At 45.8% G+C, this 15,774-nt stretch overlaps 1 protein-coding gene across 2 annotated transcripts in view; it reads right to left on the bottom strand.

Moving 5' to 3' along the window:
• Positions 1 to 3,012: 3,012 nt before the first annotated feature.
• Positions 3,013 to 15,774, bottom strand: part of LOC119173840 (monocarboxylate transporter 10) — a 233,120-nt gene continuing 220,358 nt past the window's right edge. For both annotated transcript variants that reach the window (XM_075895565.1, XM_075895564.1), the window contains exons 3-4: positions 9,481 to 9,766; positions 3,013 to 8,992 (exon numbers count right to left, since the gene is read on the bottom strand). In XM_075895565.1, the coding sequence (XP_075751680.1) occupies positions 7,988 to 8,992; positions 9,481 to 9,766 (1,291 nt within the window). In that variant the 3' untranslated portion in view covers positions 3,013 to 7,987. The remainder of the gene's footprint in view (positions 8,993 to 9,480; positions 9,767 to 15,774) is intronic.

Here is a 15,774-nt window from a genome sequence, read left to right as displayed (position 1 = left end):
TAGCTTTCGGAGACGTGCTGAGCCAGGTTAGACGTGCCGAAAGTTTGAACATGCTTCGGTTGCGCTGGAAGTTCTCTGCTTGCACAAAGCAGAAAATGTACGAAGATGATAGGTTTAGGTCCGAGCTCCGTTTTTTGAAAGTTCTTATGGGTTACATGTGCGTAGAAAAAGTTGTTAACGATTTAAAGTACGATGGGAGAGCAGAAAGCCGTCCCGTGGGCCGCCTCTCACTTATTGAGACCCAACTATTCCAACTAATGGTACATGTTTTGATGCTGGCAAAGGCGGCGCAAGAATTCGCAGCGCCGGGGAGCACGGCCCTCAAAAATGCACCGGTCGCATGCGCATTTGTATGAGCGATTTTTCAATAATCGATGCGCTTTTCATCGCACCCTTATTGAAAAAGAGTCGTTTCTGATAAGGCAATAAGATGTTTTATCATATAACGTTGCCATATAATATATTTATTTGGACAAGAACGTAAGATTGTCATTGTTTCCAGTGGCAGTTGTACTGTTGCGTTGCTGAGCACACGAATAAAGGTGCAATTGCCGGCATGGAGGAAGAGCGAGAGCAAGGTTAATACTCAGTTCACCAAATAGATAGATAGATAGATAGATAGATAGATAGATAGATAGATAGATAGATAGATAGATAGATAGATAGATAGATAGATAGATAGATAGATAGATAGATAGATAGATAGATAGATAACAAAACACGCCACACACTCAGATGCAAAGCTTCAGTTGCCCCCATTTTCCCGGCAGGCGATTGGCTCCTGAAGTTATTTCTGGCATTTATGGTCATTTGCTATTACGAAATGACAGAAGCCAAACACATACTTATAGCCAGACGACACGACGAAAGTGTTTTCGCTGTCAATAGGGGCTCTAAAAAGTTGGGTATTTATTTGGGTATTTATGCCTTCGAGTTGCCTCCGTGATTACATATATTCTGGGACTTTGAATTAATAATTAGGTTATATTGGCAAGTCAAAACCTCGTCATGAGCAGCGCCTCCTGCGTGCTCGCGCTCCATTTTGTTTTCGTATGATCTAAAAGTGGTTTACTGTTCTGACGGGAAGAAAACTTGGTAAGTATGGTTGTGGTATGGGCTTCATTTCCGTTTCCTGTAGTGATGTAGACATAACGCCTTTTCTCTCTCTCTCTTTCGCTCCCAAGTCTGCTTTTGCACACACACACACACACACACACACGCGCGCGCACACGCACACGCACGCACACACACACACACACACACACACACACACACACACACACACACACACACACACACACACACACACACACACACACACACACACACACACACACACACACACACACACACACACACACACACACACACACACACACACACACACACACACACACAGAGGAACGTTTTTATTTGAGAAGAGCACCCAGCTCCCCTTATTCCATGATGACTAGAGCTCGGGCCGCGTCCTGGGCCTTCGCGACAAGTCTGAGCAGATCGTAGATGGCGGAGCTTACCTAGGCTTTTTTTCAAAGATTGCTGTTGTGGTGAAGGTTGAGTGGCTGAAAAGCTACTCTCTGTGGCCTCCTACTATAACCCGCAGGTCGTTCGCCGAAGCGGCATTGTGGAGATAATTGTCTAAAAAGGTGACCTCCTGTTGGGCGAGGGATTGTGTGCTGCAGGTATATGTTCAGCATCGGCCAGTCTCATGTATACAGTCCACCGCTCCACCAAATGCGCTATCCACGCAACGGCAGGTATATGTTGCCGGTTGGCTTGCAACGCTCCTTAAAGTCGTGGTACGTTGCCAAAGAATGCATGCGCTCGAACTCGATTTCCCGTATGTCGGCTCGGCCCTTATTTTGAGTCCCATGATCGGCTAGAAATGCCGTGATAAGCTAGCACCAGATGCTCATAGCTGGTCTCGTTGGCGGCTTTTGGTTTATAATTCTCTGCGTATTGGTACGCACAGTCTTTAGCATGTTTAACACAATCACTCCGCAGCAGGTCCTCAAACAGTTTGAGTGACGATAGCGCCGCGTAGCTTAGTGTTTTGTGTCCGAGGTATTACCCATGCTTTCCGACATGCTTTCCGTGCCCCGCCGCGGTGGTCCAGTGGCTAAGGTACTCGGCTGCTGACCCGCAGGGCGCGGGTTCGAATCCCGGCTGCGGCGGCTGCATTTCCGATGGAGGCGGAAATGTTGTAGGCCCGTGTGCTCAGATTTGGGTGCACGTTAAAGAACGCCAGGTGGTCGAAATTTCCGGAGCCCTCCACTACGGCGTCTCTCATATTCATATGGTGGTTTTGGGACGTTAAACCCCACATATCAATCAATCAACATGCTTTCCGAGCATACCGCGTTGTTATCTCAGCAACAGCGTCCAGCGCTTCGAGGCTGGCATAATTCAAAATTGTACAGGTCGCGTGTCGGAGCAATCATGTTATGCTTGCTGACGACTGTACTCGGCCAGTAGCGAAGCTGCTGGCTGAAAGTGGACGATGATAACTTCACTGTCGGTTTGGAGCAGGGTGGAGCCAGGCCGCTTTTTCGGCTTGGTATACACAAGGCACAGCAAACCCACCGCAACACTTCACTAGCAAAGCACGTCGCAGTGCGATCGGCGTAGTCAACATTTCTAGTTTCTCATTTATCGGTTCCCTTAAGGGACAATTTTTTATGCCTGAGCCACAGCGCATGTATCCGAAAGTGCGGTTTGGTTAGATTTTCATGTATGTAAGAGCATCATGAATTAAATTTCAGCACACATTTTTTCTTGCTAAAGGAAAACTGTTCCAATTGTGAACACCTCGTCACCTCGTTTTGTGGCTGTGCTAATTTTCGCTCACAGCGTTATGTCCAAGTTTGCGTGATCACCCTCTAAAAGTATATGTCGAAAGAGATGGCGTAGCCCGTTTCCTCATCAATTTTAATCGATGACGAGGTGATTGAAGATGGGCACTTTCCAGCGCTGGTTCGAGTACCCGCGAAAGAAAAACATCAGCGATCAGCCTTGGTTTCTTTATAAACGACTTTATTCCTGTTGAAGCGTCACCAAAAATGTCACATAAACGTCACATCGCTACGATTTTGGCTGATAACACTCTGTTAAATAAATAAAGCGTGCTATTGGTACACGACAAAAGCCGGTATATTGCCCACGCATGACGAGACATGACCCGAAATTCGACAACACGTAATGCCCTTCAGGCCCTGAAGATTCCGCCCGTTAGAAATAGAACCCATAAAATTCGCGTTTTTCACACTTTGACAGCCAGCTAACACGAGACCGCGCAAGGTATACAGCGGATGATGGCAGTAAATAGACGTTGGTTGCGTGATACTTGTAAAAAAACAGAAAAAAAACTGCTTCCATCATCATGTGCTTGCAAAACATTGTACACCAAAGTCAAAGACAATGCTTTTCAAATATGCATTTCTATTGTACTTGAAGGCTGCCATGAGCGCCACTAGAAGCCTGGAGGTAAGGTTAACACCATTTTCTCTCATCTATGCCCAACTATCAAGACACAGTTTCTTTGTTACGAGTTACTGCCAGATTGCGCGAGAAAAGGCGTATACTATGATGTGCCTGTACGCATAAAACTTCGTAGATGTTTGAAGAAAAAAAAACATGTATAAGTTCATTAGAAGTTAATTGATTTACTAAACAGTTGATTACCATATTTTGAACCGATTTTTCATTTAAGGGGCGTATTTACTCAGTGTATGTACCCTTCTTCAAGTGTACGAGTAGATATTAAAAGAATTTCTTTATTACATGTACTACTATGCCTTTAATGTGACGGCCTTCACGGAATTGAACTGACCTTTTGCCTTTAGCAATCGTGTGTGTGGAACAAAAAACACACGAGAGTACAAACAGTTGTCATTCATTTTTTATACAGGTCTTTCGATCGCTCATTCATTGGACTGAAATTGTAATCGGAACTATCTCGACCACCACACAAAGTTGCTATATGGAGGTATTTCGGCGTTATGTTGCGCACTTACGCAGCATTCTGTCGTGGTGGTCGCAATTCAATCACGACTTGTTGGTTCATTCATCTGTGTCACCCCGGTGCCGCCACATTCTGCACCACTCTACTAGAACTATAACTGGCTGGACACTTCTGGAAGCTGGCAAGAGTGAAAGCAAGAACAAGTGTTAAAGCAACATCTACGCTTCTTCTATAAGTGCCCAAAACAGGCTGAGCGAATGTATACTGGCAGTTTTGGTGCGCAGGGGCGTTCGTACATGTTCAGTCGAATCTTTCACCTTTAGGAAAACCGAAAAGTTGCTGCGACAACGAAGATCCCAATTGTTTCTGTATTCCTAATGAACAGACTGGAAAGCAGTGATACCAGTCATTCAGGAGGAGTTGGAGTTTAGTTAATATTGCCGTGCTTTTTCCTGTTTGCCTTTCAACTATTGTTGATGCTAAATTTTCTTATCTAATGGGTCTCAGCCTCAACTTTCTGACAGGAACTACGTAATATTTTTGAATTGCGTCTGATGTATGCTTTATTCATTAAAATAATTATATTGGCGTTAATTAGCGAGAATCTAAGTGCTGCATTGTGTGACCGGGTATTGGAGGACTTCAAAATAATTTTGCGCATTCTTGCTGAGGTTTAGCTTTAAAAAAACACCGGTCCTCGTAGTTATTCACAATAAATCATCGACTTTATTTGTAGCGTAATGCATGACTCAGTTCCGAAGCAACCAAATGTAGCAAGCATTACTAACCGTTCGCCAGAGAGTGAAAAGGTACGCAAATAAAAGACTGCAGATTTAGATATCGTGTGCGATGTCATTGCTCAACGGCAGCCCATAAAATGCATATATCAATTTTGGGGGGAACGTATAGGCTACTTTCATCTCAATACTGCTGAATAAATCAGAAAGTTATTGGTTCTCAATTTGTCCGAGTGAAACTCTGGTTATGTACAAAATTATGACAAACACGCTGAGGAAACAGGGCATTGTGAACTGGTTGATTGCTTGACCTTATGTGCTTACACGACTCTGTCCAACCAGACTACTCCTAGACACTTCAAAATGGAGCAGTAACGGGCTGTAATGCAAATTTGTCATATGTAAAGTCGCGCTAAATATGAGTTTACAACCCGCCAGCGGCAGCTAAAATTTACCTCAAGCCTGAACAGTTACACCGACAAACGTTCAATTGGTTCAGAAAGCACAGCCAAGTGAGGGAATTCAATTCACTCTTTTTTTTTTCTCTGTACGTGTCGATTTGCAGTGTTGGCGCCATTTTAAGCCCAGACAGCGTGTTGCAACTAATATTGAGCTGGACTGTACGTGCCGGCGGAACTTTCCTCTACTGCGGTGCTCTCTTTGTCATGGGCGTCGAGTTTTTTCGTTTCTTTTTTTTTTGCCAGACACTAAATTCGATCTACAGTTTCTCTCGGCAAACATTTCTGCTCTTCATGCAACTGTAATGTTTTCTAAAATTAATTATTCTGTATTTAGAGAAAAGTAAACCCGCCTTTCTACTTCCTTTCTAGGTTGATCTGTGGTTTACAATTTTTACCTAAATGTTCAAAGAATTGCCCGTCAGTAAGTATTCATCCTGAAATTCGGTTCCAGAAGACATTTTTGGCATTTGTGTGTTTCATTTATGGATTGCTGATTTAGCACGCGCTATTGTTTCTATCAACCATTGGGTGCGACGACGGATAAAAAGTACGCATAACTCGATGGACGCGGTTCACGTCTGCTAGGATTCCATGGCGTTTTTCGGTTTTCTTATTCAATAAGTCAAATATATTTTTCCTTCTCAGACATTTCCGCGATGTATGTAATCAAGTTCAACTAACTTGGAGACTTTGAAGCGATTAGGAAGTGAAAGCACCCTTGTTATTCTAAACGATCCGATGAGGAAGAATAAGACACAGCTGCAGCATAATTTCTTGATGGCAAACAACGATTTTTATGAATTAGAGAACATTGTTATTTTATTTAAATGAGAATGTGTATTTGTGCTCATGTCCAGTGGGATGGCGATGATGTGTTACACTGTTTTTAAGGATTATTACACTCAGGCAGCGCGCCCTTAGCCCCTGAAATTTCGGGACGTTAAATCCTACAAATTATTATTACTCATTGTAAGGATAGCGGCCATCTAGAACTTTGCGTACGTATGAACTGACAAAAGGGCAGAGAAATTTTACATTCAAACTGTCACCGTGTTTTTAGGAACTCCAGTGTGAATTACGCACGCGTTAATGCTTGACTCGAGGTGAGCGCTTCACGTTGCAAACCTACTAGCCGGGCACACGCTCCTACAAAATGTGGTTCAAAAAGCAAGGCACTGGAAACGCGTTTGAACTTGTCCTTTTTTGGGTATGCAGAGATATAAATTTGAAAAAAAAAAGAAATTTCAGAGCGTAGCCATCACGTTAAGCTGCCATTAGTGCTTACGGAAATTTAGGAGTGGCTAAAGATATTTTAAACGTAAGTCTGTATTTTTAGGACAGCTAAAGTTACGCAGTAAACAGGGGTCTACACATTTCTACTGTGTGTTAAAAGTAACCTACCTTTGACGTTTATGTGAAGCAAGCGTTATTTTTTTTCACAACCCGAACCTAAAAGAGTTAGGAAGTAAAAAGAAGAGCTTTGTACGCGACGCTACCTTACGTGAATTGCGAAGTGACAAACTAATATCGGCCTCGTAAGCGACTACGAAATGTCCACCAGTGGGTTTGACTTTTCAGTCCTTATTCGTGATTCTTGTGATTCTTCGTAGTAAAGAATATTTTACACTTGTCTCCACGCACGTGTAAAAAAAAGAAGCATGTTTTTTCGTTTTTATTTTTTTCATGCTATAAAATTTCCAGCTCCTAATATTTCCGTCTTTTTATGGCATCTCTTTTTACATATGATTAACCACAGCAAGGAGTTACGAAATATGGCACTAACTTTCCGCGAAAGATCGTTCGCGATAAGCAGGTTGGTAACGAGCATTCGTCGCCTTTTACAGGAAGGATACACGCGGAATCAAAAGACATATCGCACGAATGAATAAGAAGGGATAGAAATAAGAGATAAAGGCTCGTTCCGGCGCTCATTTCGGTACTGATTATATATTCGTGTCATGGTAGCATTTGTGCCACGTGCCATTCTTTAAACTACGCCCCAGCTAGGCCAGCAGAGCACTCCGCACTTCCCTATCTCATTTCGTGCACTCTCACTTGGACATTTGTTCTCGCGGCATCACATGCGTTGGTGATGTGTATGAAAACACCAAATGGAGGAAATTTAAAGAATGAAAGACGCCCGCTTATGTTTGCGTATTATGGTGGTTGTTCGGGATCGTGGGCAACATGGGTTGCACGCAATAGCGTTGTTTTATGTTACTTTGACATTCTCCAGTGATAGTACTTTTGGGATGGGTTCAACCGAAGGAAAGTGAATAAAAAGATGGCGCGCTTTCAAGTCTTCTCGCGTAGATACCCAGCGACAGCAGCACACTCGATCAAGGTGTCACGTTATAAAAAAACAACAACAACGACAACATGACCTTGTCAACGCTTCAACGCTACGCGTTAGCTTTTAAACATCACAAAATGCTCTCCAAAACATGGCCACCTTATTGCAGATTTGAAAGGCGCGTGTCAAACACGCCAAAAATCTAAAGTCGTGTACGTGCAGATCATATGCAGCACCCAGCAAGCGGCAACCTATCCATCGTCTCTCGAGGGGAATAAATACTGCGGCTAACAAGGTGCCGAAAAGGGGAAAAATGCCAGCACAGAAACTCGAGTCTTTTGCACAGCACTCTAATGAGGAGGTCAACGTCTCGGTCATGATGTACAGTACGTCTGTCCAAACTCAAGACCTCGCTCGTGGCAGTCTTCTGCCGCACTCTCGTATAAACTATCTGGCTGATCGGAACTTCCAGTGAAGTCGTCACCGCACGTCTCGACCCTCGTTTCCCAGCGCGGCCGATTCACGAACGGGAGCGTTAGAGTGAGGTGGTGACTTCTTCGATGACGTCCACGGAGGGCCTCTGCAGCCTCCTGGGTGACGACCTGCGCGCAGGTTCTCCGTTCACCTGCACAGGCATGAGTCGCATGCAGCTGGGACACTGGTCGTACTTGTACGGCAGGAGGATCGAGGCGCGACGCGCTCCCCGCATGCGTTTTCCCAGGGTCTCCTGGCTCTTATTGAGGTTGTTCTCGTACTCACTGAGCCTGAGGTACTTCTCCTCCTTGTTGCATGACGTGATGCAATCGTCGATCAGGTCCTCCAGGTAGTTGTCCATCATGGCCTCCTCGGAGATGCAGGTCAACTCCTGGCGCCGCAGGTCGGCGTAGTTGCTGAAGGTGAAGCTGCGCTGCTGCAGCCTCGTCTCGCGACCCAACGAGTCCTGGAAGGAGGAACGGCGCGAGGACGAGGCACCTGCGCCGCCGTCGGCTCCGGAGGTCGTGGGTGCGTCCGAACAGCGGCGGCAGTCGGGCCGCTGCTGGCTGCGCCTGGAGCGCTTCTTGTGCAAGTCTATGAGAAAGAGCGACATGGCTCCCAGGAAGGAGCACGCCGAGGCGACGTAGAAACCCGCGCGGCCTCCGAACTGCTCGTTGAGCAGGCCCGCCAGCGGGACGCCCACGAGCACGGGCACGGACTGGCACCACTGGACGAAGCTCCAGCACTTGGCGAAGTTGCGCGCCCGTACTTTCTCGAGCGTGTACATCTTGAGCGAGTACTGGTAGCCGCCCAGGAAGATGCCGTATATCCAGACGAACAGTAGGTAGCCGTGGTACTGGTGCAGCGCCGTGAAAGCGAGAAGCGAGGCGCTGATCATGAACGCGGCCGCCTGGCACAAGTACTGGCGCGCGATGAGACATTGCACGCTGTTCTTGATGACGATGAGGCCGAAGGCAGCGCTGCCGAGTGCGCTGGCGATGCCCAAGAAGGCCTGAAGAAGCAGCAGAGATGAACGCTCGAGGCCTTCTTGCTCCCCAAGATGCATCTGGAAAAAATAAGAGACAATTTCAGTTAAGGTACACGTATACATCACTGTTGGGAACAGCAGAAAGTAATGAACTTTCTATGGTCATTAGAGGCCAAACAAGAATTAAGGCACGCATGTAACAGTTTCGTTAGTTTATCTAGGTGCTAATAATGCCATTATTGATTGTCGTTGTTGTTTCTTGACGGCATACACACAGCTGTCATTTAGACGTAGTGGAGAAAGAAGCATGACACCAGGATTTGACTGATTGTTTTTAAGGAGGCGTGAAACACTGAAGTGGTGAGACACAGATATGAATATAACAAGGTTTCTCCGAATCAGCCTGTTACGCTCACCATCAAGCGTCCTTCAGAATGTCCATCAAGCAAATCTACCGTCTTTTCACCGACAAGTTTATGTGATTATACGGGAAATCTGCGATATAAATTTGGGTCTACCGTCTTCACGTGGTTGCGTTGAAAATTGTGGACAGCGAGAACACTCACTAAAAGCACGAGGGGCGTGGTGACACCGAAAGCCGCTAGTGCAGTGCCCACAACGAGGATCTGGACAGTGCGGGAGCGAAGCACTGCGTAGTCGATGAAAGGAGGCCTTTCGGAGGCCTGCGAGCCTCGGTCCTTGGCCTTGGATCGTCGCTGCATGCTCTTGAGGTGCAGGATGGCGCGCCGCTGCGGGTGGTACAGGGACGCCGGTCGGTAGAACACGCCTAGCACAAACAGCACCAGCACGATGCCCGTAAGCGCCTGTAGACCCAGCCTCCAGCCTACCACCCTGAAACAACGAACACGAGAGAAGACAAATTTAGGAAATCGTCTCTTCATGCGTGGTGCACACCACACAACGCAATTAATAAACAGTCACGGGCTCCTTTACACGCCCGACTAAGACGACTTCAAGGAGAAAGCCATGTTCTTCTTTATCTAAGTCCATGTATTGACCCCCCCCCCTCTTCCTCTTTTTGAAAACTTTCTGCACCTGGCACGGTTTCGCATTGCCACCAAGATCGAAAATATTGCACCTCACCTGGTATAGCGCTGCCTCTGTGATTAGTCCACCTTTGGAGAAGGCACGGTGCCTTGTGATGACGCCATCATGTGACGTTCCGTAATGTGATGTTATGCCAGCAAAGTGACGCCATGATTACGTCCCCAATTTTGATGATTTTTGACCTCATCACGTGACTATCATCTTTTACGTATCACTGTTGACACTGATGGTGAATTTTCTCATTTGCTCAACATTGAAGGCTTTCGCCTTAAAAATATCTGCGTTGAATGTTACGCTATTAAATCTTTCTGGTTTGTTATACCCGAGTTACTCGAAGTTAGCATTGTGGCCACGCTGAGGTTAGCATCCGAGACAGGCGCGGGCCGCAGAAGAGGCAGAGTAGGGTACCATATTGCAAGCTCCCGCACACTGGCGCAAGCTGAACGCTACTGTATATCGGCGTTACCAGCGAAGCAAAGCATGGTTTTCTTGCTCGGGCGGTATTGGGACGGTGTTGCGTGATGCACCAACTACCACATAGCCTTGGTTCTAGAAACTCTGCTTGTGCGAAGTGCTTGTCCAACACGCGTTATCTACACTTACTTTTAGCCACTTCATTGACCGGTTCTCTAAGCACCGCAGCTGTGAACTCTGCCTAGATGTCTCGGGACGAGCCGTGCATCGTTTTGTGTGCATAGCTCAGGCCTATTTCCAGTGGACTGCATCTTCGGGCAACGCTCTGCTGAGGCACGCTCTGGCTCTCCGTTCCAGTTCACCGCATTTATCACCCTCCTCCGCCCACTGCTGACGATAATCTGGAATGGTACTAGCACCGGGCATCGTCCAACAGCCCATCCCTATATATGCCGTCGGCGAGAACGAGTGCTGCCCGAGTGGCATTCTGGAGGTCATTTGTCGTTCGGAACAATTAACTTAAGGAGTGGCAAGTTGAGGGAAAAAAAAAGATGCCACCGAAGGAACCACGTAGGAGAGCGAACGGCTTTGAAGATAGCAATCTGATCAAAGTGCTGGTCTTACGCACTCAGCAATTCTCTCGCGCGTACTCGGGGCGTTTCCGCCCTGCAGTACATCGACACAACTGAGGCGATCTTATCAAATTGACCCGGCTCTTTGCTTGTGTCGGCGAACCGATGGCGCGCGAGGCACGCGCGAGATAAATTGCGGAAGAGTAGCGGCCATACACGGCTTGCGCTTCCGAGAGGCGATTACATTCCTATATTTTGTCCTTTCATTCAGTCGTACGCCACCTAGATAAGCCGAATGCCATGTTTGTACTTTCTAGTTGTCAGGCAAGCGGTTTTCTGGAGAGAGGAAGGCAGTAGATGTTTTTTGAACAGTTGCGTATAGGCTTTCCTATTCCGGATGAAACATTGCCACTTGACATCCGAGAAATTTGGAATAGAGCTGACGCCTCATCAAGAAAAAATCTCAGTCTGAGAGCGAGATGTGGTTGTTGACTCGCTACTGTCACACTACTGCTGAACTCTGGGACAATGACAGCGTTAACCATCGAGAAAAAAATAGATGCAGTATATACTACAAAACTCTCCTTGATGTGCACGATTGTGTTATGACGAGATTATGCATTGAATTTACTTAATTTTTTTCGCTTGCACGTTTGCGCCATTCGTCGAAAGAGAGGCGTACGAAAATGATCTTGTTGAGAAGCTGCAGTTTAAGAGGTCAAACAACACTACAACGCAGGCGTGGTGTGCCTTACTTCACAATGTACTGTATTGTTTAAATACCTGACATCGTCTTCAACGCAGCTTTAGACACTTGTTGGGCGCCTGTACAAGATATGCGTATACTGGATACGTGTGGGGAACAAATAGCTTGACAGTGCGATTCCTAGGCCTCCTGCTTCTCATGTCGTTCAACGCTTCCCAAGCAACCTAAGGGCGCCATGAACACCATAATTCTGCGTATAGACCCCAGTGGAATAACATGCGCCCATGTAGGCGCGGATACGTACGACCGTTTTTAGCTACAGAATATACAAACAGTATCGTAATTAAACTGAATAAAAGATACAAGATGAAGGTAGTACAGGCTTACGCGCCTACATCCAGCCATGAAGACGCTTCAGTTGAAAGGTTCTATGAAGACGTGGAATCGGCAATGAGTAAGGTAAAAACACAGTATACTATACTGATGGGCGACTTTAATGCAAAGGTAGGGAAGAAGCAGGCTGGAGACCAGGCAGTAGGAGATTATGGCATCGGTACTAGAAACGCCAGAGGAGAGCTACTAGTAGAATTCGCAGAACGCAATCATTTACGGATTTTGAATACCTTCTACCGAAAACGAGAAAACCGCAAGTGGACATGGAGGAGCTCTAATGGCGAAAATAAGAACGAAATAGACTTTATAATGAGTGCACACCCTGAAATCGTGCAGGATGTGGAAGTGATTGGCAAGGTACGATGCAGTGACCATAGAATGGTACGGTCTCGAATTCGCCTAGACTTGAAGAAGGAACGACAGAAACTGATACGCAAGAAGCCAATCAATCAGCTAGCTCTGAGAGGGAAAGTACAGGAATTCAGAGTGTCGCTGCAGAACAGGTACTCGGCTCTTAGTGAGGAAACCAACCTTAGCGTAGATACAATGAATGATAATCTGACGAGTATCATTACGGAGTGTGCAGTGTAAGTTGGAGGCAGGGTAGTTAGACAGGACACTGGCAAGCTTTCCCAGGAAACGAAGAACCTAATTAAGAAGCGTCAAATCATGAAAGTGTCAAGTACAACAGACAAAATAGAACTGGCAGAGCTTTCGAAGTTGATTAATAGACGTAAGGTATGCGATGTAAGAAGGTATAACATGGAGAGGATTGAACACGCTCTGAAAAACGGAGGAAGTGTCAAAGCATTGAAGAGGAAACTTGGGATAGGCAAAAGTCGGATGTATGCACTAAGGGACAAAGAAGGCAAAATAACTACCAATATGGATAGGATAGTTAAAATAGCGGAGGAGTTTTACAGAGATCTGTACAGTAGCCGAGACAACCACGACCTTAATACTATAAGAACTAGCAGTAACCCAGATTACACCCCACCAGTAATGATAGAAGAAGTCGGAAAAGCTTTGGAAAGCATGCAAAGGGGAAAAGCTGCTGGTGAGAATCAGGTAGCATCAGATCTGCTGAAAGATGGAGGACAGATTGTGTTAGAAAAACTAGTCACCCTGTTTACGTGGTGTCTCCTGACGGGAAGAGTACCAGAGTCTTGGAAGAACGCTAACATCATCTTAATACATAAGAAAGGAGATGACAAGGACTTGAAGAATTACAGGCCGATCAGCTTGCTGTCTGTAGTATACAAGCTATTTACAAAGGTAATTGCTAACAGAGTAAAGAAAACATTAGAATTCAATCAACCAAAGGAACAAGCAGGATTTCGAACAGGCTACTCAACAATTGACCACATTCATACTATCAATCAGGTAATAGAGAAATGCTCAAGAGTATAACCAACCACTATACATAGCCTTCATAGATTACGAGAAGGCGTTTGATTCAGTAGAAATATCAGCCGTCATGCAAACACTGCGGAATCAGGGCGTAGATGAAGTATATATAAACATTCTGGAAGAAATCTACAGGGAATCAACTGCTACCATAGTGCTTCATAAAGAAAGCAACAGAATACCAATCAAGAAGGGTGTAAGTCAGTGGGACACAATTTCCCCAATGCTATTTACCGCGTGCTTACAGGAGGTTTTCAGAAGCCTAGAATGGGAACAGTTAGGGATAAGAGTCAATGGAGAATACCTTAGTAACCTGCGCTTCGCCGATGACATTGCATTGCAGAGTAACTCGGGGGACGAATTGCAACTCATGATTACGGAGTTAGACAAGGAGAGCAGAAAGGTGGGTCTCAAAATTAATCTGCAGAAAACGAAAGTAATGTACAACAACCTCGGCAAGGAGCAGCGCTTCGAGATAGGTAATAGTGCACTTGAAGTTGTAAAAGACTATGTCTACTTAGGGCAGGTAATAACCGCAGAGCCGAACCACGATATTGAAGTAACTAGAAGAATAAGAATGGGGTGGAGCACAATCGGCAAGCACTCTCAAATTATGACAGGTAGATTGCCACTATCCCTCAAGAGGAAGGTATATAACAGCTGTATCTTGCCGGTACTTAGCTAGGGAGCAGAAACCTGGAGACACACAAAGAGGGTTCAGCTTAAATTGAGGACGACGCAGCGAGCAATGGAAAAAAAAATGGTAGGTGTAACCTTAAGAGACAAGAAGAGAGCAGAGTGGATTAGGGAACAAACGGGGGTTAAGGATATCATAGCTGAAATCAAGAAGAAGAAATGGACATGGGCAGGGCATGTAGCGCGTAGACAGGATAACCGCTGGTCATTAAGGGTAACTGACTGGATTCCCAGAGAAGGAAAGCGGGTTAGGGGGAGACAGAAGGTTAGGTGGGCAGATGAGATTAAGAAGTTTGCGGGTATAAATTGGCAACAGCAAGCACAGGACCGGGTTAACTGGTGGAACATGGGAGAGGCCTTTGTCCTGCAGTGGACGTAGTCAGGCTGATGATGATGATGATACAAACAGTACTTATTGCTGGCCTAGTTGTTACTTGCTTAATGACATACTTTGGCCGCAAGTAACACACACACAAAGTAAAGAAACACTCAATGACAAGCACAAGGAGAAGTCGCATGTGCTTGTTGTTGAGTGTTTTTTTACTTTGTGTGTGTTGTTTGCGGCCAAAGTGTCATTAAGAATGTACAAAACTACAGAACGTACGTGGGGTGCATGGCATTTCGAAATGATGCACATTACGCCACTCCCACGTGAATCGTTAGCAGTCCGAATGTTTGCACGTCCGCGCTAACAATATCCTCGTGGCAGTACGTCTACGCTATGCCACTAATAGAAGTGTGCGTATGACCCGTTATTTGATGATCGTTGACCGGGATCCCCTAGGATGACCCCATAATGACTTCACAACTCAACGCACGATGTTATCGCTCTTTCCACAGTGCCTCGAAGATCCTACACGTTAATACGATTGCTGAACGAGTAATTTCGGCACCTGCCAGGAGTGATGAATGTTGTCGGCGCTGTTGCGAAAGCAGAGTATTGGTGGCACGCCCAGGCTGTAGCTATTTCTGTAGCATTTGCCAATTTGACACGGTGCATACCTACCGCTTTCATGTATTTGCCTTTCCGTGTACAGCCCGGGCTAATTAGTGTGGAGCAAGAGAACTCACTGAATGTCTAAGTCGTTGCAGTGTGTAGAGGAGTAGCCTAATGCACGCCAATAAAATAAGCGTAAAATTGCTATCGTATGACGCTGTAATTAGCTGGGAGGTGACATGAAGGATGAACTCCTCAACGCGTTGGGAAACCAACAAGGAATGAGAAAAACATGTGATGCACGGCAAACCCACAGAGTTCACCATGACTCACCTGTACCGAGTCTATCGCAATGAACGGCTTTCCGTATTGGTTCGCCTTATGTACAGCATTTATAAGTTGCCGTTTGAACAAGTGCAGCCGATAACAGTTCATCCTCATTATCCGTAGTTAGTGTTAAAAATATGGGGGACCCTTAAGCTCCGCCTTTGAACGCGAAAGCGAAATCCGGCCCCTAGTGCACCCTTCAACGGCTAAGTGCATACTTATTCACATGTTTTGTTACATACACTCGCACGCACACAAACACGCACACAGTAGATTGGATCAGCGCGAGCTATTATCACCGAATGGGCTCGTTTTTGTCGTGACACCTGTCGAACAAAAT

Source organism: Rhipicephalus microplus, chromosome 5, assembly GCF_043290135.1.
Source record: "Rhipicephalus microplus isolate Deutch F79 chromosome 5, USDA_Rmic, whole genome shotgun sequence".
Lineage (NCBI taxonomy): Eukaryota > Metazoa > Arthropoda > Arachnida > Ixodida > Ixodidae > Rhipicephalus > Rhipicephalus microplus.
Note: the sequence above shows the minus strand (reverse complement) of the source record. Positions and strands in the feature narration are given on the sequence as shown.